This window comes from Medicago sativa, chromosome 6 (assembly GCF_051527215.1).
Source record: "Medicago sativa cultivar Bolivia chromosome 6, Bolivia_mono, whole genome shotgun sequence".
Taxonomy (NCBI): Eukaryota; Viridiplantae; Streptophyta; class Magnoliopsida; order Fabales; family Fabaceae; genus Medicago; species Medicago sativa.
The window spans coordinates 20,857,091-20,884,466 of NC_140754.1; the positions used below are offsets into that span (position 1 = coordinate 20,857,091).

At 32.5% G+C, this 27,376-nt stretch overlaps 1 protein-coding gene across 1 annotated transcript; it reads right to left on the bottom strand.

The window, feature by feature from the left end:
• Positions 1-8,678: 8,678 nt before the first annotated feature.
• Positions 8,679-16,805, bottom strand: LOC146913599 (cationic amino acid transporter 2, vacuolar-like). Its single transcript, XM_085716792.1, has 13 exons — positions 16,508-16,805; positions 15,666-15,867; positions 15,271-15,355; positions 14,940-15,080; positions 14,128-14,343; positions 13,364-13,536; positions 13,152-13,218; positions 11,867-12,025; positions 11,435-11,645; positions 10,995-11,100; positions 10,770-10,882; positions 10,611-10,686; positions 8,679-9,329 (listed from the first exon to the last, which is right to left on the bottom strand). The coding sequence occupies exons 1-13, from the start codon at positions 16,665-16,667 to the stop codon at positions 9,173-9,175; spliced, it is 1,866 nt and encodes a 621-aa protein (XP_085572918.1). The 5' UTR covers positions 16,668-16,805; the 3' UTR covers positions 8,679-9,172.
• Between the last annotated feature and the right edge of the window lie 10,571 nt (positions 16,806-27,376).

Below are 27,376 nucleotides of genomic sequence, written 5' to 3' on the forward strand. Positions count from 1 at the left end.
CCAATACTTTGACATCGGGAAAAATCTCTTAAGGAATTTAAGCTCGAGTTCATCCCAAGTTTGAATGGTTCCACTAGGTATGGACAGCAACCAGTCTTTGGCTCTACCGGTTAGAGTAAAAGGGAAGAGTCTCAGCTTCTTTTGGCTCTCGGTGACATTAGCGGGGGGCACACAAAAATGACAAGTCTCATGGAAATGGCTCAGGTGCTCATGAGGGCTTCTGTCATCGCGCCCATCATATTGGTTTTCCTTAAGGTTTTGTTGGACAGAACTCTTAATGTCAAAAGCTACCGGGTTGGCTGGTTGGAAGACATGAGTTAGATGGCCACGGTTGGCATCCAATCCATAGTCCCCCATCATAGGTCTTTGTGGTGGGGGTTCTCCCATGATTATGACTTCAGGTTCAGATTCAACGTCCTGACTTTCTGTTGATGAAGAACCTTGGCTTGTACTCTCAGCTAATTTAGCCAACCGAACTGCTTTTCGATTAGCTCTTGCGGTCTTTTCGATCTCTGGATTGAACTGCAAGTCCTCAGGTGGAATTCTACCTCGCATACACAGCAAAAGAATACCTTAGTAGCACTGCACCACAACAAAAATAGATTTTCTTTTTTTTTAAAAAAAATACAGACAAAAATTAAATGACAGAAATCTTAACAATTAACGTTGTTGCCTCGTTGAAATTAATCAACAGTCCCCGGCAACGGCGCCAAAAACTTGATACAATTTTAGCAAGTGTACTAATTTATATCGAAGTAATAAAATAATTCGTATCCACAGGGACTGTTATGATTTCGACTAAACAAGAATGTTATTGTTAAGATGTGTAAATAATGGGGTTGCCCTAGGCAGTTGATTTGATTGCAATGATAATTTGAAATAACAAAGAAAATAACTTAGGTTTAAAATCAATTTAGAGAGATGACTAGGTCATTCGATTCATCTGCAATTCACTTACTAGCAACCTGATTCTTATGTTTACGAATATTACAAAGTTAACGACGAAATAACAAATTAACTTAGGTCAATCCCTTGAACCTAAATCCGCTTATCTAATTATAATTCCCTAATTCCTTAGGTGAACCTATAATCATCAAAGGCTATAAAGTCCGTTAATCCAATTGTCACAACCTAACAACTCTCTATTCCTAGATCGTCCGTTAGATTGAACAGCATAACTATGTCTAAGTTACAAGCTATTGTCAGTAGTCAAGTAAACCCTAAGATCGATTATATAGTGTCAATATCATAAAAGCATTAAGCACAAGATATACTGAATAAACTAGATTAATATTCATAAAACGATAAGAGTTTCAGGTTACAATGATGTAAGCTAGTACAGACTCATCTCTTGACCTAATCACAATAGATCTAGCTACTCATGGCTAAAGCACAAATAACTAAATACAAAAGAGAATTCATACATGTAAATTTGATGACCGGCTATGAGTTTTGGCGGGATTCCACCGTTTGCTCAGTGATCCAGCTCCAAAAGTGTGATTTCTTCTCCAAAATTTCGAACCCTTTTTCCAGAAAACAACTTGGCTTTTATAATTTCAGTTCTGGGCTCGCCAAAATCGGAGCCCGATGTGCAAAATCGGAGCCCGATTTCTCATTAAAAATTAAATTGATGTCACACGCTCCTCCAAATCGGAGCCCGATAAGAAATAATCGGAGCCCGATTTTTTACGTAGCTGCAGCTTCTCATCAGGTCATAAATCGGGCTACGATGCCCTGAAATCGGAGTACGATTTCAGGCTTCCTTCAAGTATGAATTCTGCTCTTTGTAGCCTTTATCTTGTGCCAAAAACACCTGAACTCCAATGGGATTACAATAAAAATGTTCTTAAAGTAATATATGACCTAGTGTCATCATTAGGCATCCCCTTGCCCCTGGAGTCTGGTTAGAAAGTAGTACAAAGTTCCCTTCTTGAAATTCATGGGGACGAACCTTTTTGTTAGAAGCTTGTTTCAAACCTCTTTTGACATAGTTGTACAAGGTTGTCATGCATTTAAATTTGATCAAACTTGGATTCCAGAAGAACTCCTATTGACGGGACTTCGACCTCTATGGGAAGTACGGCCTCCATGTTGTATAATGAAGAAAAAGGGGGTTGCCCTTGCTGAATTGTGTACTTGGAGTACAATACTCATGAAGTGTAGATAGTAACATCTCATGCCAGTCTTTGTAAGTGCATGTCACCTTCTTGATATTTTTATTTGCAGCTTTGACGGCTAAGATGCCCCAGTATGCGAGAGATCTTGTCGGGAGTCTCTTCATTCTCTTCTACAGCTTCGGATACAAGGAACTCAAAGTTGGAAGAAAGTACAAGGTTAAAGTGTTCAACGGGTTTATTAATGCATGATTTGATTATTGATGTTGACAAGTAAGTACAAGTTATGATTATGCACATATTTGAGAATGAAATTTATTTTTTGGTTTTTTTTGTGTTACCATTTTTCCAGAATAAGCAAAAAATAAAAACAAAGTCGGGATCAAAACGACCTTTTTATCAATGATGGAAATACTTAAAGCAAAAAGCCCTACACAAGTTCACTTTCGTCTCGGGCGGAACGAAAGGGTTTTTTTTTTTGAAAAGCAGCAAACAACAAACTAACGCATTATTTGAACAGATAAGTAGTAGAAGGAACATCAAAATCGACCCAATTGCAGCTATCCACTCCATGTGTCACAATACTAGGTAATATAATCCGGCAATGGATTAACTTGCACGACCAAATTCAATCTTCGAAAAGTAAGATATTGGCTTTAATCAGCTTCTGGACTTCAATCTTCAAAGAGAAACAGTGCTCGATGTCGTGGTCAGGTGCTCCTTGATGGAAGGCACATGAGAGGTCAGGTTGATACCAAATCGGCAACTCGTTAGGCAATTAAGGAGGCTTTCTAGTTTGGACAAGGTTCTTCATGAGAAAGATGGGAAGCAGCTCCGCATATGTCATTGGGATTGGGTCAAACTGCATCCTCGGAGCCTGTTGTTGAGGCTGCTGTTGATGTTGGCGTTCGAGCCTTTGCTGGAACTGCGGCTGATTATGCGGAGCTACCAGTGAAACCACCAGGGTACTCAGTCTTTCTAACTCGGCCTGGAGTGTTGTGATCCCTTGTTCAAACTGATATGTTCTCTCTTTTGTTTGCACGAGTGTTATAGGTGCGAGTTGGCTTTGGACGAGAACAGTCGAACCACTTCGAGACAGATTGACCTTTGTTGGAAAAGACAAATTTGTGAGACTCGGAATTGAGACTATGAAATGCAAATGATGCATGATGCTTATGCAAAAATAGACACATTTTTTTTTATTTGAAGGACTTGTCAAAGTAATTGTAAACATTATAAGGAACATTTGTTTCATTTGATAATTTGAAATATTACAAACAATTTCCTTAAGAGCAAAAATAGAGTCAAGGAAAGAGACCCCAACAAAAGCTAAGGTCTGGATAAGACTTTTGAAAATGTATTTCTCGGTGTTCCTTCTTACAAGGTTCATACCTCTGATGTTTATAAAAACTTATCTAAGTCCTTCGATATTTAAAGAGAAAAAAGTTTATTTATGAATGAATGCATGTATGCATGATTATGCAACAAGAACAGTGGAAACATGGTGAGGTTTAAGTCTACAATGTTGGAGTTGAGGGTAAATACGCCATTTGGTAAGGACTATGGTTTCATATGTACCTGTATCACGGGTTCTACCAAGTTCCCAAAGTCCAACCCCCTCCGAATTTTATTGGATACCGAGACAACACCCGGTCCAACAACGTTCGTAGGAAAGTCTCGTTTGAGTGTTGCATCGCGTGTCGACTAATTCCGAGACAACACTCGGTTAGCCACCGCACTACGTCCTAAAAGGCCAAGATGGGTTAAGGGTTACTAAAGGTCCTTAGAGTTCAATGGAAACTTAAGAGTAATAAAGTCTAAACGTGACAACACACGCCGACATATATTACTTCAAGCTCCTCCGCTAAGTGTGGTCATATCACATGCGTCAAGACACGAGAATACTCTCGGTATGCCACTATGATTCTACCACTCTTATCTTATATTTCTCTCAAGCCTGGGTTAGGACTTATCTCACCACTCACGTTAAGAAAGGAGAAAGAAGCAGGAAGAACAAATATACACGTAATTTCCATCTTTTATTTTTTGATTTTTTTTGGATTTTTTTGGAGCAAGTTTAAAGCACAAAATTTTAAACAAAGCCAAGTTAGGCTTAACCCTCTTAAGACATTATCCCCAGTGAAGTCGCCATTTCTGTCGCGTCATTTTTTGGAGGTCAAGCTATTTTTATTAGCATAGACTCGCTATTTTAATTCACGACTGAACTTTTAATTTAAAAGAAAGGGGAAAAAGTTCAAACACCTTATGTTGAAAAGATTTAGGGTTCGGGGGTTAGTTACATAAAGGGAAGATATTAGCACCCTTTATGTTCGTAGTACTCTATGGGAACCTCTTAGTTTCATTTAATTAATGTGCTATAACTTGCTTGTTTTGAAAAAAATGGAGTTTGAAAAGATAAAAGAAAGGAGACCTAGTTTATCTACATTTTATTGATTTGAGAGGACGAGTGTCCTTTGCCTACGTACCCGTGAAGGATCAAAATCACGTAGTTCGGGGTTGAAATTGACGTTTGATTTGTTGTATGTTTTTTATTAATTTTTGAAAAGGTTTTAAAATGAAAAGCCAAGTGGCAAATGAGAATTGGTTTGTATTTTTTATATTGAAAGAAAATAGACTCAAAGTATGATTAAAATTGATTTGATATTTGATTAAGAAAGAAAATAAAAAAGAACGATCACTTGATTGAAAATCAAGGTTTATTATGAAAATATTTTTTGTGATTTTTGGTTATTTGCATGTTTTTGTTTTTTAGAATATTAATTAAAGCATAAAATAAACTAACGTGACAATAAAAATAAAAGCGCTTGGATTTTTGTAGTGATGTTGGATCACCAAAAAATCCCTAATCTAATTTTTTTGTATTTTTTGATATATATAAAGCGGTAAAGAAATAAAAGATACACACACACACACTTTTTTCTCATTTATATTTACATTGGACCTAAATACATTCTAATCGCTGGAAAATAAATGACAATAATTAAAATGCTAAAAAATAAAAAAATGCTAAATAAGAAATAAAATGCAAGAAAATAAAAGAAAATAAAAGGAAGGGACAAACGAAGGGACAAAATTACCGAAGGGACAAAATTCCGAAAGGACTTTTCCGAAGGGACAAAAAAAAGAGGGAGAAGAAAAGAATAGCTCGTCAACACAAGCTAAATGAGGGAGAAGAGAGAAAAGTTCTTTGACAAATCAGGAGAACTTTTGGTGTCTGAAATTGTGAAGGATGAGAGCTCCATTTATAGGTTCTAAGGTTGATGAAAAATGGAAAATTGGTTTAATGCACTTTGATGGGGATTTCAATGAGATTGATGGTTTTGGAATGTGATTTGAATGATTTTTCAAATGGGAGAGTTGACATGTAAAAATGGCATGATTGGTGGCACACTTGAGAAAGAAAAAAAAAATTGGACCTTGACACTATATTTTTTGACAATTTTTGGACTCATTAAAAAAAGTAAAAACCTAAAGAAGTAATTGAACGAAAAAAAATAAAAATAAAATGGTAAAATGGAAAATAAAAAAATATAAAAATCAAGGCTGAATAAAAATGAAAGATAAAAATAAAAACTAAAAGTTTAAAAAAAAGACTAATAAATAAAAAAAGTGAGAAGAGGTATTGATGATGAAACGCGTTCCTTATGAAAAATGGGAAAGAACTTTCTGACTTTGTGATTGAGGCTGTGATAGTGGCATGGTTGGAATAGAATTTTCTTTGGACCCCAGAGACAATTATTTCGGACTCATTAAAATGGTTAAAATAAAAACTAAAAGAAATAATTAGACTAAAAAAAATAAAAAAAGGTAAATTGGAAAATAAAGACTAAATAAAAATAAAGTATTAAAAGATGGAAACTAAAAAAAAAAGACTAATAAATAATAATAAAAATTAAAAAAAGTGAGAGGAGGTTTGAAAAAAAACAAGGAATATTCCTAGTCAAAAGACATGTGTCAGTGGGACCTTAGGTCAAAAATTGGGGTATGACAAATAATAATAATAATGTAAATGCTATTGAAACACACGCAGGTTCTTCTATCATAATTATGTCTATTTAATGATATTTGTATAACTATTTTGTGACAGCACAACTTTCTTTCTCCTACTCACATTATGTTTTTACTTTTTTCTCTCTATTATTTTAGTTTCCATGTTAATATATATATTTTTCTTTTATAAATTTATGGTTGTCCAAAAAATCATCATATACATAAATGGTTGTTCAAATAACACACATCTTATGCCTAGAAAATGGTAAAGATAAATATGCGCCACAAGAACAATATTTTGGAGAATATGAAATCATTTCCAAGTCCCATTAGGAAATTGGGATCCATGTTAGTCTTTGGGGTGGCACTCCTATTAATGATTTTAACAACCTTAAATCTATAGTTTAGAAAGACATGTGGCAGCTTGAACAACTATGAGGGGATACAAAGGTGTATATGTTGGAACAAAATAAGTTTAAACAATATCTCTTAAGTTTTGATGATAATAAGGTATTAAAAGTTCAATTGGATATGTTAATATTTGTTCAAGTGTGCAGAACCATAGACTAAAATTTATTATGCCCTAATCAAAGTATTGGTTCTGAAAGAACAAATTAAAGAGCAAGAATTTTCATGAGAAGCTATGTTGCATCTAGACTTTGAAGAAAGTCAGACTCTGAAGGTCATCCAGACTATAAAGATCTCTCAGACTCTGAAGGTCAAAGGAGCTGAAGCTTTGAAGATCAAGCCTGAATTATTCTGAAGATCATGCACAATGGTTCTGAAGATATCAGAAGGTCAATGGATGTCTTTTTTAGTGAAGGTACAAGAAGGACAACAGTGTACGACCACTACTTCACTACCTCCAATATTCTCTTGTGCATTGTACTAGCTACAATGTGTCTCTATCGGAAAAGAACGGATAATTCCTTATCAAGGAAAGGATTCAAATTTATTCCTTCATAGGACATTTACCAAATCAAGCAACAAATCAATGTTGAATGATCAAGTTTCTCTAGTGACTATTTGATGCGCTGACACTCTTCAACGTCTCTATTCTACCTCTGTATAAAGGATTGACGACTTGAAGATATTAAAAGACTCTGCAATATTTTACAAGTGTCAAAACTCTGTCAAATTCATTATGCATCAAACACTTGGAATTTCTTATAAACTTTCATATCTTAGAAATTCTTAAGTCTAGAGTCTGAACTGTTTTGTATTGTGAATACCTCTAATTGTATATCAAGTGTTCAACCAAACAATTATTTCTTCGTAATTCTTGTTTGTTAGAAGTCTCTTGCTTGTGTGTTTGAGCAATTGTAATCTTGTGTGATTATAGTGAAAAATCTCTTGTAAGTGATAAGGGGACTGGACTACTTCTAGGTTGTGGAAGGAACCAGGATAATTGCTTGTGTCTCTGCCCTCTCTCTCTCTCTCTCTCTCTCTCTCTCTCTCTCTCTCTCTCTCTCTCTCTCTCTCTCTCTCTCTCTCTCTCTCTCTCTCTCTCTCTCTCTCTCTTCCCCCCTTCTTGTGTTTTTCTCATCTTCAGTATACACCTAAAAATAAATATTCTTTTAATGTATGTGAAGGTCATGAAGGAGATTTAAGAAAATGCAAATTTTCCACAATCAATAGCATGATAGGCTGACGCTAATACAACCAAACAAGGTTCAATTGAATCTTTCTTTAGTCTACTAAAGTATGTGAAGGTCATGAAGTGTTAGATTTAGTCAAAACTCAATGGAATTGGATAAATAGGCGTTTAACTCATGTGTTTGTAGCACCACTAATCGTAGGGATCTATTAGCACAGAGGCACACTCTGTTGGAAGTTGGACTAAGCGGGTCACGCTGCAAAGTGGAAGATAAGTCGAATATAGGGTGCACTTACCTTTCACTAGAAGAATACTCACACATTATCCGTGTAAATTGTCGAGTAATGCTTATAAATATTGTACATTTTATTCGAGACACGCAATCAATCAAATAAGCTATTTTATACATTTTTATCGCTTTATCTTTCTGACTTTATCCTTACTTTATGTGTTTCTTAGATTAGTAGTTCGAAAATCCAGCTAATGTGTAGCGCCAGCCAGCTGCACCCTAAACAAAACCTCATAGATAACACTTTTTGGACCGCAATCAATATATATTTTAGGATACAACCTAAGCTCATGGATGTGCTTGTTATAGGAAGTATTATCTTGATGGGTAGACAAATTGGTGTCTCTGTCCAAATGTTATAAGACTCCAGACTTTCTACCTTTTATAGGGAAGATGGCAAGTCAACTATGGAGCGTGCTAGAAGGTTTACTGTGTAATGCAATGATGGAAACCAGAACGAGTTCTACAAGTGATATTTGTTCTCTTTATCGTTGACAGGAACAATGTTTATCTGATATTCCTTTCTTCTATCAAACTCAATACAAACATGAGCAAACATGGAAATGTGTTTTCATGACAAACTATATTGGCTTGTCCTGAAGTTAAGAGGAGGCGATCTAATGAATTTCTCATCTCTTTAAAACATTTCATAAAAAGAAAGTCAATATAGTAAGCTTTTAAATCTTAATATTAATTATACATGTAAATATATATTAACAAATTATTGATTGAAAAATCAACAGTTTCTTGTAATATTCATAATTCACATGATCAATTTCTTCTTCTCTAAGTTAAAAAGACAAGAAGAAGCTATGAGTATGACCTATAAACCATAAATATTTTTGCATTTCCTGTACAATGATTACATATACCACTAATGAAGTGGCAATTTTTTTTTTTTTTGAAGAAGCTAAATTAGCCCACTTAAATTGGCTTTTTTTTTTTTGAAGAAGCTAAATTAGTCCACCTAAGCTAAATTAGCCCACCTAAATTGGCACTAAAGAAAATCGAACATGAGACTACGAGGAGGAGCACACTCCCAGGTCCCAAGTTAATACCACCATGCCAATCCAAGTGGGTTGGCAATGTTTTCTTTATCTTGGGATTCAAATCATCTCCACATGGTGTGATATTTGCCCTAATGAGATAGGCTTTGCATGATTAAGCAATAATGCTTGTGGAGGTGTAATTAGAATCATCAACTTGAATAGCCTTCGAATAAACTGTATCTTTTAGAGAGCTATGGGTTCGACCATAGAACACATAAACAATAACTCCTAATGCTAGCCATACAGATACTCGCGACCAAGTAGCCCCCCTTCAAAGATATAAAACACAAAATATAAAACACAAATGGTAGAATTAGTTAATAAAGTTGTGACATTAAAGGGGCAAAAAAAAGTCCTTGTGAGAGAAAAATGAGCAAATAAAATACATAATGATCTGTTAGATATTTTTTGGGACTAATTCAACCCTACAAAATTAATTTATTATATATCAACTTGTAATGTGAGAATTGTCAAAGTCTTGTAAACTTCATTTTGGTCATATCACAAAACTGACTTGTAATAGGAGAATTCAATTGGTTACTCAATTGATAAGTGACATCAAAGTCATTCTCATGTGCACAAATTAAAAGAGTGAGGTGGTCTACTTTTTGACATTTTACTTGAAAACATTTTCTCCTTTCTTTTTTGAAATTTGTGTTAATTTTATTTGTCAATAAGAAGATAATAAACTCTTAAAGTGAACAATTGTGTGTTTTTTTTGGTGACAACGAAAATGTCAAAAACTTGTTTTCATTATTTTTATTTTTTAGTTAGCATTTCATCTTCCCTCCATCACAATTGTTCATTTTAAGAGTCTAAATCTTATTATTAGTTAGTTAAAATGAACACGTATCTTAGAAAATGAAAATAGAAAACATCTTAACAAAGTAAACTTGGCCTAAGGAACTAAACCAAAATGCCATTAATTGGTTATTTAAAATCTGAACTTGTGATAATTTATTTTGTTTAACTATGTTATTCGTGTGAAGTATTCACCGACTTTGCTGATATCTAATTTCCGTCGAGGAATTTAGTCAGGGCCGGCTCTTAAGGGTGCAAACAGCTCTACCGAGCTGTTCCTCCCAAATTTGGAGACCCAAAATATATTTTTTTATTTGTACAATACATGAAAAAAAATCCAATATATACTAAACACGCCCAAACATATCAGAATTATTAAGCTGGTCTGGTGGTAGAGATGCACTTTAGCATTGTAGTTGCATGAGTTCAACTCCCATCAGTTTTGCTTTGTAATTCTTTTCATCACCTATATTGGGGTTTCCCTCTTGACCATATTTTATTTCATCAACATGACTCGAACCCAATACTTTGCTTAAGAGATCCGAGTCAATTACACTTGAACCAATGTAATGTTGATCTTTTGAGATAATTTCTTTAGAGGAGGAAATTAATGTTATTCTAACTTGTAGGGATAATAAACTGATGTCCTCAAAGACTGACTTGATCATTTAGAAATATATTTGATTTCTTTAAAAAAAATATTAAAAAGAAAGTCCTATATACTTTCAAATTTGAATATGGATACTTACCCAAGACTAATAAGTAAATATGAATTGATAAGAATGCAAGTTATAGGAAGCAAAGGCACCAATGGACATGTGAAACCTGAAAAACAAATTGCATAGAAACATGACATTAACTCACATTGCTTGCATAAAAGTATTACCATAAATAACTGTAAACCATACCTCCAGTGTTTCCAAAGTTGTGTCTTGCATCATCTTGATCTATACATGTTAGGAAGACAAAGCCAGACAAAAGAACAATGCAACCAACTCCACATAATGTAAATCTAACAGAACTGGAGTTTAACAAACATAAAATGTGATTTTAGTTATTCTTCTAGAAATACTCAAATGGTATGCAACATTAATAAAGTTTATATAATGTAGCTGCTTAACCTCTAAACTAACCTGAGAAGAAATGTAGAAGAAGCTGCAAATGTAAGGACAAATACACCTAAACATATGAATGCTATTACATTGCCAACAATTGTTCTCCTATTACCACTATGCACATCTGCATCCATAAACAAATAGGGTTGGGGGAGAAAAGTAACTTATGTCAAATAATATAAGGAAATACCTAAAAAGAAATTATACTATATAATAAAAATAAATTAGTGTAACTAAAGAACCATTAATTGCATATCTAGAGCAAATACAATTTTAGAAAATTGTGTAATTTAATGTATCCACGTGTGTTTTTTTACCGTGACGGTGTCAGACGCTGACATGTGCCCGGCATCGATACATGTCCAACATCAGGAAACATGCATTCAATGTGAAGTGACAGTGTTACATAGATTTTGCATGATTGAGCAACTAAATAGAAAATAAAAATCAAGACTTACAATTGTCTATTGCAAGATTTTTAACAATTAAGGGTTTTTGGATTGCTTCTTTTTCATTTGTCTCCAAATGGCTCCAACCACACTCCATTGACTCTGAATCAATTGGTTCTTGTAGAGAAGGGGGCAATGGAACCTCAATTGGTGGGATATATCTTACTATCAACACAGATATTGCTGCTATGGTGAATGCAAGAAGAGTACCTACACTAACCTGTAGAAGAGAAGCAAAATAAACATTAGTACTATAATCAATTATTTTAAAAACCGGACCGAACTGGCCGGATTTAATATGTTGAACATGAAACCGGTGGTTTGGTTTCGGCTATACTGTGGTTTTGTTGAACCGCAATCCGACTGCAGTTAGTTCAACCAGTTGAACCGCAATTAAACTTCAGTTTAATCCTAACAGTTGCAAATATAGATTAAACTTACCATGCCAGCAAGTTGAGAGACATCCATGAAAAATGCCAAGGCTGCAGCAACAAGGCCGGTAACTATGGTACTCTTAACAGGAACATGGCTGTGCTTATTTACATCAGAAAAAAATGGTGGCAGCAATCCGTCCCTTGCCATAGCCATCAAAATTCTTGGCTGAGAGGCATTAAACAGAAGACACATAGATAATTCAGCTTTAATTTTGTTTTAGTGGATCATTGTTTTAAAATATAACACATGAAAATGTTCAAATAAAGACAAGGAATACGAAAAGAAAACTGAGTTTATTTTATTAGAGTTTAGTACTCTTTGTTTGTTTTTTTATCAGTGTACATATTATTTTATTTAAGTTAATCCTTTTCAAGCTAGGTTGGTATTAGGAGGTTGGAGCAAATGAATGAAGCTTGTCTGATCAAGCTAGGTTGGAAAATGAAGAATGGAGATAATACACTTTGGTGTAGTGTGCTAAAAGGCAAGTATGATAGTAGTAAAATTTCTTTGAATATGGTGATAGCTATACCAGCCCCTCATGAAGAGCTTGGTCCGGATAATTGTATGTGTCCTGGAGCTAAGTTTGGTGAATTTTCTATATCATACACTTATCATGAATTATGTGGTTTCGTTTTTTTATAATTTGTCTCATGTTTGGACTCGCGTGGGAAAATTAAAAGTTCCAGAGAGGATTCAATGTTTTGGGTGGATATCATTGAATACATATCACTACAGAAACAGCTTAACATGGCGGATACTAATTATAGAGATATGTTTTGAGTTAACATGGTGGAAACAGCTTAAGTGTAGCTGATGGATTAAACTTGGCAGAGATATGGTCTACAACTTGTCATAAATTATGGTATACTCGTCGTCAATTGGAGTTGAATTAGGATATTCGGATCAGCCATACTTATCGAGAAGCATATGCCTGTCCTTATGGGTTAGTAAACTATGTGTGTGAAGAGGGTTCTACGTTGATCTTCTTTGAACATGGTCATGTTCAATTAAGCTCTTTATTTTTAGCAGATGTTATTGGTGTTGCTACACCTCGCTTAATTAGGTGTTAGTTTCTTTTCTGGACTTCGGCTCTCTTGTAATCCAAAAAAATAAAATAATAATCCGTTTTGAGAAATTTGTATTGAATTTAAAAATAAAATAAAAAAATCAAATGAAACAACTGATAAATATTGCATGAACATGAAATTTAACAGAAATTGCAAAACAAACTTTGAGGGGAAGAATCAACTATAAACAATTTTAGAGTGACGAGGGTTCAAATTAGTTTTACCTGAGGCAACATTCCACCAAGCAATGATGAACAAAGTGCTGTGATAGCCCCGGCATTTATAATGTATCTGTAATTACAATCATGAAAAATGACTTAAGAAAAACTAATGCATACTTAGAAAATGGTATTTTAAGAATATTTATACACAAAATGGACACATTGAATACACTACGTAGAAATTCGTAATAGAGCTGCAAAATTGTAAAACTTACGCTGCCCATTGCATTCCATTGACGGCAAAAGCAGAAGATATGGGGGTGTTAGGATTGATATCATAGTAAGGTACTAAACCAACAACAACAATGGACACTATCATATACAATCCACAACATAAAGACAATGAAGCTGCAATTCCTAGTGGTAAATCTCTTTGCGGATTTTTCACCTGTTTATCCATAGTAAAACACCATCAGAAAATTGGAACTTACTATCAAAGGTTTCAAAAGAAAGGCCTGCAACCAGGATTGCAATTGCGCGTCAAGGTTTCAAATGTGTCCACAACCACTCTGGCTACATCATCTGTTTTCAAAACTGGACCAACCATTTTGTCTAAAAAAAGAACCGGACAGACTGGTTCAACCGGTTAAACTGAGAACTGGTCAGTCTTTGGTTGGTTCAACCACGATCGGTTCTTAGGAACCAGGTCCAACTAAGTTGAATCGCGGTTGGTTCAATCGGTTTCTTTTTTTGAAAAAACGTTTTTAATGCTGATTTATTTATTAGTCGTCTAGTTCAACCATTGTTAATATGATTAAACCAATTGAACCATGGCTCAAAAGTATGACCGGTTCGATCTCCATTCCAGTTTTGAAAACATTGATTCCTATTTAACGGCAATATCAAGGATTGCAACATGGTCACGAAGTGGTGATGTAAATTTGAAATGGTTGCAAATTTTCACAAAAGTCCTATTTGGCCGCAATTTGACCTAAAAACGTAAGTTACATGAAACATTGTATATTATCATGACATATACCTCTTCGGCAGTGCTTGCAACTGCATCAAAACCTATGTAAGCAAAAAAAGCTGTTGCAGAACCAGCAAACATTCCATCTACCCCAAAGGGAAAATACCCTGTTGGGAGTTTATATCCAATCCATCCAGTTTTGAATCCCAAATAACCACCAGCTACTATGATAAATATCAAAGCACATATATTCACTGATGTCACTATACTTTGTATCATTGTACTCTGCATACAGGTAATAACAATTCAAATCAAATGAATAAAGAAAATATATTTTGATATTTGAATGGATTAGTCGTAATCTATTTATAAAATGGATACATTGCATAATAATATTAATGTTCCGGTACACCAAAATATCTTGCATTGCTTGAAAATCGAGACTAAGGGTAGTTTATAAACACTAATTCTCCTCAACCCACTCCGGTGTGTTTGAACTAAGGACTAAACTGTGAGGGCTTACACAAAGCCTAAAACAGACAATACATCAGAAAAGCGGTGTAGCATGCTTAAATTTGATACATTGACGCAGACTTGATGTGACAGTGCTAGAACGAGGGCGTAAGTCACTTACAAGTGCTGACACACCCTTTTGCCTATTAGCCTTGATTGAAGGCTATTGTTCTAGTAACAAAAAGTATCACATGGCTTGAGAAACGATACAAATTATAGTTTATAAACAAGCATTCTCCTCAACTCACTGAGACGCCTTAGACAAATCCGTGAGAGTTTACAAAAGAAACTCTAGCTTGTAAAGTTTATAAAGCGAAGTTGAAAATCATATATAAATGATTATATAAAAAAACATCAAAAAGATTTACCTCTTTGATCCCAGTACACAGAATCCAAGTAACAATGAATACCATAATTGCTGAAAGTGGGTCTACAACAATATCAATCCCAGGAATGTGTTGATTGGATAAAAATCCTGGCAAGTTGTCCACACCTCCAATAAGTGCAGCCTAATCACAGAAATATCAATTTCATATCAACACTTGCATCAAATAATTTTTACTTGCATTTCAAACGAACCAATCAAAATCAACCCCTTAAATGCATCTCGATTACCTCAAGAGATTAATATATGCAGTTGCAAAGAAAAGATACATAGGTTTACCGCAAAAAAACTACGTTGAGTTAAAATGACTATACCAAATTGGGGGTTATGCCACGAGCAACAGCAGCTCCACCGATACCATATTCCAATACTAAGGACCAACCAATCAACCAAGCAACCCTGCAAACATTGTACACAAAATATATCACGTCTCGGAATCGAGCATTGTCTCGGATTCAACATATAGTTTAAACCACTATCAAATGTATCAACATTACGTCAGTTTGAGTGAAATTGGACTTAGAACTCTTTAGTAAGGTCTCCGATTAAAAAAAAAAACATGGTTCGGAGGGCTGACCCCACCAAAGGTTGAAAAAGTAAGTGAATATTTCACACCAATAACAAAGTTGCCGTAAAAATGAAAAGAAAAAAAACAATTAATCTATTGTAAGAAATCATAAGAATCTAAAGAAGGTAAATATATAAATACCCTTCACCAAGACATATATAAGCATAGTGATAAGCACTTCCAGCAGAAGGAAAACGACTAGCCAACTCAGCATAACAAAGAGCTGAAAGTGCTGCTGCTATTCCAGCAACCATAAATGAAAGTGGCAAAGCAGGTCCAGCATGTTCCCTAGCTACAGTTCCAACCAAAACATATACACCGGCACCAATTGTTGCACCGACACCTGAACCAAATCACCCCCAAATTTAAATAATTAAATAACATCAACATAATTTCTATCAAATACAATACAAAACATAAAATTCAATAATTCAAGCCAAAGGGTCACTTCACTTTTCTTCTTAGGGGTCTGAAAAATCAAAACTCAAACCAGACAGGAACCTTAAACCAGTTCAAAAACATCATTAAAAAATGATTTAAATCATATCATCTTCAAAGTAAAGATTTTTTCATTATCAATGATGAAGCACGGGTACGGACACGGACACCGGACACGACACGGACACTGACACGTCAACACCGCTAATAATTTAAGAAAATCATATAATTCAGTGTAATTATATGTGTCGGTGTTAGACATGACACGTGTCCGACATCATGACACACCTAATCTGAGGTGTATCCGTGCTTCATATCATAATCGTTAAATCACTATAAATGTTTTACTTTTGACATAATACCTCTAAAGTCACACATGTGATTGATTATGATCTGTTGATAGTGTAAATACTTTTTTATACTGACAGTGTATATACTTTACAACAACCTTAAACATCAAAAACAAAAGTTAATACAACAACCTTAACAAGATGAAAAACATGTTTCAAAAGACAAAAATTTCAAGACATAAGAAATTGAATTACCAATTGCCATAAGATGAGGAATAGTTAACTCCTTGACAAGTTGCACTCCATGATGAGAATTATTGCTATTCTCAACATGAGAATTATCAACCTTCTTCCTTCTTGTCAAAAACCTCCATGAACATGATGAACCTTGTGAATCATCACCAACAAAACCCATCAAAAATAATTCTCTTTTTTTCCTTTTCTTACTGAACAAGTAATATACCAAAAAATGGTTTTTCAGACTTCAAAGTGAAGTGAATAATTATAGAAAGCAAGAAGAATCATAGTGGAGTGTGATAAGGGAAATAACTATATTTCATGTTCAAGTTTATTTATTATTATAATGACGTGTGTGAATAATTTGTGGATGTGAAGGTGTAAAATAAATGAAACAAAGAAAATGTTGTCCCACTTTTTGAATGGTTCTGGTGATGTTGGTCTCTCTTTCCTTATCAATGTGTTTCTTGTGTGTCCTTTTGTGATTCTGTGGTAGTGATCTTTCTTTCCTTTTGGATTCTTTGTATTATAGTGACATTTTATGCTGATAAGAGAAATCCTGAAGTATTTGTTAAAAAGTTTTTTTAAAAAAAGTTCTTGAAAATGATGCGTTAAATACTTTAAAATTTTAGAAATTGATTTTTTCTACGTATAATTTATCATTTATTTTATTTTTAGATTTTTTAACAAATGCTTTTAGAATATTTATTAGCATCACTATATGTTAAAATATCATTTTTTTTTAAACATTATTCATATGTTTGAACTTCTGAGGGAATTTTTTTTTTTTAAATAATCAGATTTTATTAAATAAACGGTGGATGTAAGTCAAAAGCCACAAGTGCGACAATACAAGAAGCTTCGTCAACCCAAATGATATCAGTATCATCAGCTTTAGAAGAAAATCTAGCTAGAAAAAAAGGCTAAAACTTAAAAAAAAAAAAATAGAAAATCTAAAACAAACAAACCTTGAAAAATTATTCTCGTCATATTAAGTTTCAGGCTTTTTTTTCTTACTAATGCTATAGACTTCGTTCTAGTTATGTATACGAAAATTAATCTTAAAAAACATAAAGTCAATGCATGTCATTAAAATAAGAGAAAACCAATACAATATCATACATGATCATGAATTTGAGGATTAAAACATAAGGTGTTTCTTTGGCTAGACAATGAACATTGAACAACAAGGGTTACTTGTGTTCTACTATAAACATCTCATAAAATGATAAGGCAAAATATTCTTTAATGACAACACCTAATTTTGAGATGCATGTCATGTGTGCAATAATCTCATAGTCGGTGCTTACTTTGTAAACTCAATTCATTATAAAATTCAATGGAAACCTTATACTAATAACCAAGTTTCTAGGAAGGATAATTTTATTAAGCAATAAAATAGATAGTAGTACATTATAATATATTTTGAAATTTGAAAATTCAACAATATTTAGTAAAGATAAAATGTTAACCTTAAACCAAATACACTAACTTATATTGATAAAAAAGAAAAAAATACATCAAGTTATACTCAAGAGCACTTGAGATAATAAGCAGTTTCTTTCAGCTTAAATAAAGATTTCGAGTTGAATCTATAGATGTTGCAATATTTAATTTATTGAAAAAGAATTTTGTTGTCTATTATAGTTCTACTCAATTTGATAAATTATTACTTGCAATTGAGTGTAGAGTAAAAAATACACCAAATTATTGTTTGTTTTTTGGTTACTATTGTTTATTTAAATTTGTTAATTAACTTTTTTTAAAGGAAAGTTCATTAGTTAACTTATTCAAAAAAGCTTCTTTCATCAACCACAATTTTGAAAATTAAAAATTGGAAGAACACAATGATTGGTTATTATTTACCCCACCTGGACAGAGACTGCTGGATGACGTGATTGGCTTGATTGAATTATAATATTATTTTTTTTAAGGATGAATTATAATATTTTTTTTTTTTGAGGAAGGATGAATTATAACATTTGAAAATTAGTTTCTCAAAAACGTGATTCTTTACGTATCGGTGCACAATTATTGCACCAATAATTGATGTTTATACATCCTGTTCTCACATCATCCATAATTTTCTAAAAACACATCGAAATGACAAAAAAAATTAGTGATAGTTAACTATCGTCGGTTTTTTATTTATAAGTCAGCTAACTATCGTCGGTTTTTTATTTATAAGTCAGCAGTAGTTAATTACTGTTGGAGGTTTTTTTTGAACATTTTCATGTGTTTCTAAAAAATTATGAATATGAAAACAACTTCTTTCTTATATGTTTCGTGTTTTTTTATTGGATTAGGCTAACAAATTAGTTCTCCCGACTCAATCTTTACAAAATCAGCGGCGAAGCTAGCGATAATTCTATGAGGTGGCCACATATAATTTTTTTTTACACTAATCTAAAGCAGTAGGCAAAAAAATTCACAATAACTATTACTTATATAAAATGTTCTTAATAAAATATACACTTGATTCAACAAGAACAGATTATACCAAAAAACCACATTAGAATAGCGGATTGTACCAAAAAAGCTACAACAAAAGAAAAATGCAGTAGGCAAAAAAATTCACAATAACTATTACTTATATAAAATGTTCTTAATAAAATATACACTTGATTCAACAAGAACGGATTATACCAAAAAACCACATTAGAATAGCGGATTGTACCAAAAAAGCTACAACAAAAGAAATAAAGACTAATAGTAGCTATTTATGAAAATTGAACTCGAGGGCCCTTCAAAGACTCAAATTCATCCATAATTGCATATGAGCTAAACTAACTTGCAATGTCCTTTTCAATGTAGATAACCAAGCTATTTGAAAGAAAATCATCACTCATGACACCGCACGGATTGTTTGTTTATCTCTCTTGTGTGTACTGTGTAATTGTGTTGTGTGTTGTGATCTGAAGAGTTAAAAAGCCAATTTACCTTCCTTCAAAAAAAAAGCCAATTTACCTTGTTTTTTTATTAATAATAATTGTGTGGTGGGTTGTGGGTATGGGCCCACTTTTGTATTATTTTACGGTTAGATAAACTATAAAGATTATTATTATTTATCTCTTTTGGGTGTTAATCTTCTGGATCTTATACGACACGATTAAATAATTTGAAGTTCAACCGGAAGTTAAATAAATATAGAAAAAAATTAATTCACTTAAAATAAAACTTGAGGTAGCTAAATATATATTATTAGGGGTAGCTAAATATAAAAATATACCCACTCACTCAAAAAAATAATTTTTTTTGGGGTAGCAAGGGCTACCCCTCCCTTATACTACCATCCGCCCCTGTACAAAATTATGCATTGAAAATTCAACAATGCTAAAATTGAAAATGTTAATATGTGAATAAACTCACATCACTTAAGTTAATAAAACTAGCGGAAAGACGGGCACTATCGTGCCCATCTGTCCGCTCTTTCTACTGCGCTAACGCATGTGATTATTTTATTATGTTTGTTTATATAATTTTGATTAAAATTTTAAAATATCAATAGAAATTATTGATGTATTGATTTATAAACAAAATATTGTCAAGGCATATAACAAAATTATTTTTGAACTCAACATATTTTAGTTTGTCTGCATATAAAATTAAGATAAAATAATGATCATTTATTGTTAATTCTAATAGTAATTAGTAACATCATAACATAAATGTATAAATGACATGTTATGTAAAAGAAACATTGTTATGATTGCGATAAAAGAATATCTTTTAAAACTACATTTTTCGTAAAGTCTCCATCTTCTCCTTCTATTTTCCCTTCTTTAATGAGAACTTTTGTTGAATTTTGAGAAACTCCTCTTGATAAAGCTACATATAATTGACCATGGCTGAAAACATGTCGTGGAAGATAGATTTCGACATTGGGAATGGTTTGCCCTTGTGACTTATTTATGGTAATAGCAAAACTTAGTCTAACGGGAAACTGTTTTCTACTAAGCACAAAGGGAAGTCCTGAACTCGCATTTATTTTTAATTTAATTTTGGGCAAGAATGTTCTTTTTCCAGCATTGCTTCATGTTAGGATTTCCACATCCAACATATTATTAAATAAACCACGACATAACAATCGTGTCCTATTACACATGCCATATCTAGAGTCTATGTTTCGCAACAACGTCAAAGGTGCACATTTTTTTACCTTTAAAATATGTGGTGGGATACTTCCTTGAACAATTGAGTTTAGGAATTCATGTTGATATAAGTTATGAGTATCCCCTTCAACCTCGTCAAATGACAACAAATTATGTTCTTCTCCTGAAAACTGATTGATAATTAATATTTAATAGTGCTAACAAATTTTTTTCTAAAATATTTTGAGTCCTAATCTTTTTTAGAGGATTTAAAGTCCAATCTTTAACATTATTTTTTCTCACGTTTGTTACTAATTTTTTTTAGAGGATTTAAAGTCCAATCTTTAACATTATATTTTGCTCACGTTTGTTACTGATCTTTTTTTTCAGAAGATTTAAAGTTCAATTTTCAACATTATTTTTACTAATCTTTTTTTCAGAAGATTTAAAATCCAATCTTTAACATTATTTTTTGCTCACGTTTGTTACTAATCTTTTTTTTTAAGTATTTAAAGTCCAATCTTTAATATTATTATTTTTTGCTCACGTTTGTTACTAATCTTTTTTAGATGATTTAAAGTCCAATTTTTAACATTATATTTTGCTCATGTTTGTTACTAATCTTTTTTTCAGAAGATTTAAAGTCCAATCTTCAACATTATTTTTACAAATCATTTTTTGAGAAGATTTAAAGTCTAATCTTTAACATAATTTTTTGCTCACGTTTGTTACTAATCTTTTTTTAGAGTATTTAAAGTCCAATGTTTAACGTTATTATTTTTTGCTCATGTTTGTTACTAATCTTTTTTTAGAGAATTTAAAGTTCAATCTTTAACATTTTTTTTCTCATATTTGTTACTAATCTTTTTTTTTAGAGGATTTAAATTTCAATCTTTACCAATATTTTTTGCTCACGTTTGTTACTAATATTTTTTTAGAGGATTTAAAGTCCAGTCTTTAACATTATATTTTGCTCATGTTTATTACTAATATTTTTTTAGAAGATTTAAAGTCTAATCGTTAACATTATTTTTTGCTCATGTTTGTTACTAATCTTTTCTTAGAGTATTTAAAGTTCAATCTTTAATATTATTATTTTTTGCTCACGCTTTTTACTAATCTTTTTTTTTAGAGAATTTAAAGTTCAATCTTTAACTTTTTTTTTGCTCACTTTGTTACTAATTTTTTTTTAAAGGATTTAAAGCTCAATCTTTAACAATATTTTTTGCTCACGTTTGTTACTAATCTTTTTTTAGAGGATTTAATGTCCAATATTTCACAATATTTTTTACTCACGTTTGTTACTAATATTTTTTTAGAGGATTTAAAGTCCAATCTTTCGTCTCTCCCTTTTTTTCTTTTTCTTTTTGCCTCGTTACTTTGTAACACTATCAAAAAAGTCCAATCTTTACCATTATTTTTTGTTCACGTTTGTTACAATTGATCAAAGGCTAAGGAAGAGTAACTTATATTAATAAAATAATATAGAAATACTCTTTTTTGTGGAAGTAATAATATAATATGGAAATACTGTTTTTTGTGGAAGGGATATGAAAATACTTGGCAATCTTTGTCGGTTGTATTGAGGGGAACAACACATATGTACAACATAAAATCGGCTGATAAAAAAGTAACATGAGTTTTTATTTTGTGCTAGTTTTTTGTGAGTTTGATTTGTGGTTAACGGAGGTAAAAGAAGGTTAACGGGGACGATTAGTGACATGGATTAGTGATCCACGTGTTATTTTATAATTGGCTAACAGTAAGAACAGTTCATAAGGAATTGTGTGTAAGTTTTCTCCTTAAATTAAATTTATTATTATCTATTTGTTACATGTGTTATTTGTATTTAAAATTAAAATTAAAAATTAAGGGTATTTTTGGAAAGAAAAGTCCAACCCAAAAGTGTGTTGAAATGGGTAGTTTTCTTTATATATAGTATAGATAAAAAGGTAAAATGCTTACAACTGTCGCAAAATCAAAGTGACGGGAATTGAGCGGATGAATAACACATTTGGTTGAGCTAATGGATGGATTAAAGAATTTAAAAATTAAATGTTTAGAGTACCATTCCTTGTGTCAAAAAAAAAGGTACCAAAAATTAACTTAACTAATATTTGTCACTTAAAAAAATGTGATTGGAATATTCATGTATTAAGATTTTGTAACGTTCACACCCAAATTATGGATTGAATCTGTAATCTGTAATAGATTAAAGTTGATGGTGTAACACCCACAACGTGGCCCAGTAACAGTGCCGGGTAGCCCATAGTGGAAGTCAGCCAAGGCCGGGTAGCCCAGGGAAGTCGGGCTGTTACAGGATGACCCCACGTTGATATGAGGAACCGAATCACATTGGAATGAGAGGGATCCGGAGGCCGTGTAGGTATGGGACTACATGGTTGAAGGAAGGCTTATAAGAATTGTTAGGTACTACCCATATCAACAAGATGCATCTTCTTTTCGGGAGCTCAATCCATAGGAACTCCATAGTTAAGCGTGCTTGGCTTGGAGTAGTACTAGGATGGGTGACCTACCGGGAAGTTTCCCGGTAAGCATGTGAGTGAGGACAAAGCATGCTGAAAAGACTCGTGTTGGTTTGTGGGGTTAGTCGGCAATCCTAAAAGCAGTCTGGGATGTTACAGATGATCTGTAAACCCAAATTAAGATAAATGCCAGCTCAAATCAAGATAGTCCGATATTGATTGAACGATCACCTACGTGTGACTGCGGAGATTTGCTGACGACGTAAATCTGAGTCCATGTTTCCATAACAGTAAGCAATATCACATGAGAAATGTTATTTGAACAACCACATTTAAACAACTTTTGTGACAACTTTCACTCTCATACTCTCATTGTACTTTTATTCTATCTCCTTCCTTTTCTCTCTCTATTGTTATTATCCAATCAGAAGAGAGGAAAAAAGGTTGTCAATAGAGTTGTTTCATTTTGGTTGTCAAAATATCACTCCTCATATCACATAGACAAGGTGGCAAAACAGTATTGATGGGATGTTATACCGAAAATCAGTTCAAGATTATTAGAGAAAAACAATAATGGGATTTCATATGATGGGCTACTTGTGTCTTATTTGATATTTCACGTGAATGATTTAGTGGCACAGCGAACAAAATATTTATAGAACTGACATTTGAAAATCCTAAGCAAAATGAGAAAATTGTTTGTAAATATCTCTTTAGAGAAATGATTAATCATCATCATCATGATTATGCCAAATAATGTTGAAGAAACTCATGCATGTGAGATGTCTTTCTCTTTTAGAGAAGTGAACTTAGTGCTTGTTTGGTCTAACGACTACTACGATAACCAAACGTGTGTTGAATATCACTTCAACGTAGAAATTGGATTTTATTGCTTCTGATTATCACGATGGAACATGTATTGGGACGTGAGAAAAGGGATGCTAACCGTGCATCCAAACACGTTCTTAGCAGGATATTATATTGAAATCCTCATTGCAGTGTTGTATAAAAATAAAAAATAAAAACTATTTATTTGACACATAAATTTGAACTCTTGAGAATAATAGAAAAAGTATACACTTCACCCTCTCTTTGTGGGTAATACTGAGAAGAAAAAATAAATATATCTTTACAACACAAAACGACGGTTAAATATACAATTTTTATTTTTCTAAAACAACAAATCATATAGAAATAGAACAAAAATTATTTATCAAGTCCTCACATTAATTTTGAAGAAAAAGCAAGTCAAGCAATTTCATTAAAAATAAGAGAAGCAACATAATATGATAAATTTGGGGAGTGGACATAAATAGTGATGGTATTATTGTATATATGTTTTCTCTTATGTATTTTTTTTTTGTTTTATTTTAGACGGAGTGGTAAATATCACTTGAAAGTTATACATATACAGTAACAACGAAAAATGTAGTTTTTTTTGTTTTATTTTAGACTCTAGGTAAAAATGCAAAAACGTCGAGCCAATTTTTTTTAATATTCTTGGTTGATCTAGGTTTTACGAACGTCTTTTATTTTTTTATTCATCCTATCAAGTGAGTTAGGTTTTACAGACGCATTCTTTTTCTTATTGATCTGAAAAGAAAAATATTGTGTTGCTCCTTCTAAACATTGGACTGATGAAGGATGGATACTATTGACTTATCCTCTACAAAGCTTTTATTAAGTTTTAAAAAAAAAAAAAAAACAAAACACTAGAATCTATCATTTCTTTAATGGCACCTCCTATTTCAGAGAAATCTTGCCTGGACTTATTTATCAAATGTGCAATAAATTTATAATCAGTGTCCATAATTTTTTTTTAAAGGAAAAGTGTCTAGAATCAACGACACTTTGTAAAGTATTGAACTAATTTTTTCTACAAGAAAAAACAATCAATTAAATATAAAATGTTCATTGAAAAAATAAGCTTGGTTGACCATGGTAACTGACGTTAATTACAATAATTTTTTCCTTCAAAAAAAAAACTAGGGATTCAAAAAAGCATCTTTCATCAAGAATGGTTTAAAAACAATTAAAAAAATTTAAAAGAATACAATGATTGTTGATTATATTACAAAAGACAAACACATATGGGCATCCAATCGATAAGATATGATTCTTTGCCAGATTGAGATATAATACTATAATACTATGATACTATATATTCTTTGTAAAAATAAAGTTATAATATTATTTTTAAATTATTATCTTTCCAAAAATGTGAGTTATAATATTTGTTCAAAATTCCTTAAAAAAATAGTATTTGTACAAAATTATTATGTTTTTGTATCTCTTTCTTCCCCTTTTTCTACATGTGTACATTTTGTTTTCAGCAACATAAAAATGATTATCTTAACGGGAAGTAATTAGAGTCGTGAAAATGAATTTGCTAGTTTTGTGGTAGAAGTGGATTATGGAGTGTGTATCTTCTCTAACGGCTTCAGTGTTTGTTAATGGAAACATGACATATGAGTTTTCTTTTCCTTTTCTTTTTTTGATTGCGGTAGAATGGTTGAATGTGATGGTCAATGCTAAAGTGGATGAGGGTTTATTTTATGGTTATAGGGTGGGCAGTAACGAAACAGTTAATATTTCTCATTTATAATTTGTTAATGATACGATGTTGTTGAGTGAAAAGAGTAGAGCTCATGTAAGAGCTTTGAAAGTGGTCCTTATTATGTTTAATGTAATTTCAGGGCTGAAGGTAAACTTACACGTGAGCATGTTAGTAGGGGTGAACATTGATGCCTTGTGGTTGAATGAGGCAACCTTGGTGTTGAACTATAAAATTGGAAACTCGCCATTTATATAATTTGGTCTACCGATGGCAGGAGACTCTTCTCGTTACAATCTTGGTACATGTTGCTTGATCGAATAAAAAACCGGCTTTCAGTTCAGCACACTTTTATAAACTCCGTGAAGACGAACTTTTATAAATATTGCTACTTTACGATTGTTTAACACACTTGCAAAACCGACCATCAATTTTCACGTAACATTGTTGTATATATTGGTATTTTTAATGTTTCAACATTGAACACATACAATTTATTTATTTTGTTGTTTATCAGAATGCTTGAATGTTTTGTTAATGACATTGTACGTTGGTTTATCATAATGATTTAAATTTAACGTTTTATAATATTGTCTTGTTATGAATCGTCATGATATTTTATTACGAACCATTTTGAACACAAATATATGTCCAAGACAAATTATGCTCCAACTTCCAATTTTGTCATTCTCACCCTTGTGTTCAAGCTCATCATACTCTATCTCTCGAGAAAGGATCGTGCTATATCTCCGGAGCGAATCAAACTCTATCTCATGAGTGACTTGGCTCATAACTCCTGATCGTGTAAACCTAGGGCATTTCAGACCAATGGTGTAAGTGGTTCCAACAAAACCAATGAAATCGAAAATCCAAACCGAACTAAATCGAAAAAGTATCCGACCTTATTTCGTTCGGTTCAAAACCGAACCGAACCAATCTAAACCGATCTAGTTTGGTTCGGTTATTGGTTTTTAATTTTGAGCTCCAAAGAACCGATGAACCGAACCAATGCTAACCTCACTCTCTATTTTAGTAATACTATCCTTCCTCACACACACTTATGATTAAACTCAAAATTAAAGTCTAATATAAAATATTTTTTAATTCATTCACTTTCTCACATCATCATCTCATCTCATCACCCACACTCTATTTTGTTTCTACTAAAAAAGAACACTAGCTGCCAGTTAGTCACACATAACCCATCGATCTTCACAGTCACTAAGATCGTCCATCTTTTGTAACGCCCGTCTTAATTATTCGATTATTTAAAAATATATTTATATATATGATTTACGTGATTTTCATGATTGATATGTGTGAATTTTATGATTCATGAATTGAGTGGGTTACATGATTTATAACTGCATAATGTGGAGTATTTTGTTGTGGTGAAGTTGCTAGGTTGTTATGACTTATTTTATTATTAAATAAAATAAGATTTGACAAATAAAATAAAAATATTAAAAATTGGGCTGTGTGGTGAGATGAGCAATTAGTAGTGATAAGAGTAATTAGGAAAGATAATAGACAGACATAAGTTAAGAAAAGTAGTACGTACGTTTTTGGAGAAAAAGTCAGAAAGAGAGAAGAACCAAGGAGAGCTGCGATTCTGCTATTATCAGGTAAGGGTGAGACTAATTTTCAATATTATTAAGGGTATAATTCTATAGGATGAATTTAGCATGATTAGGTTAAGTTTTGGTGAGAATTGAGAATTAGGTTTAGGATCAATTTTGATGAATGAATCAAGAAC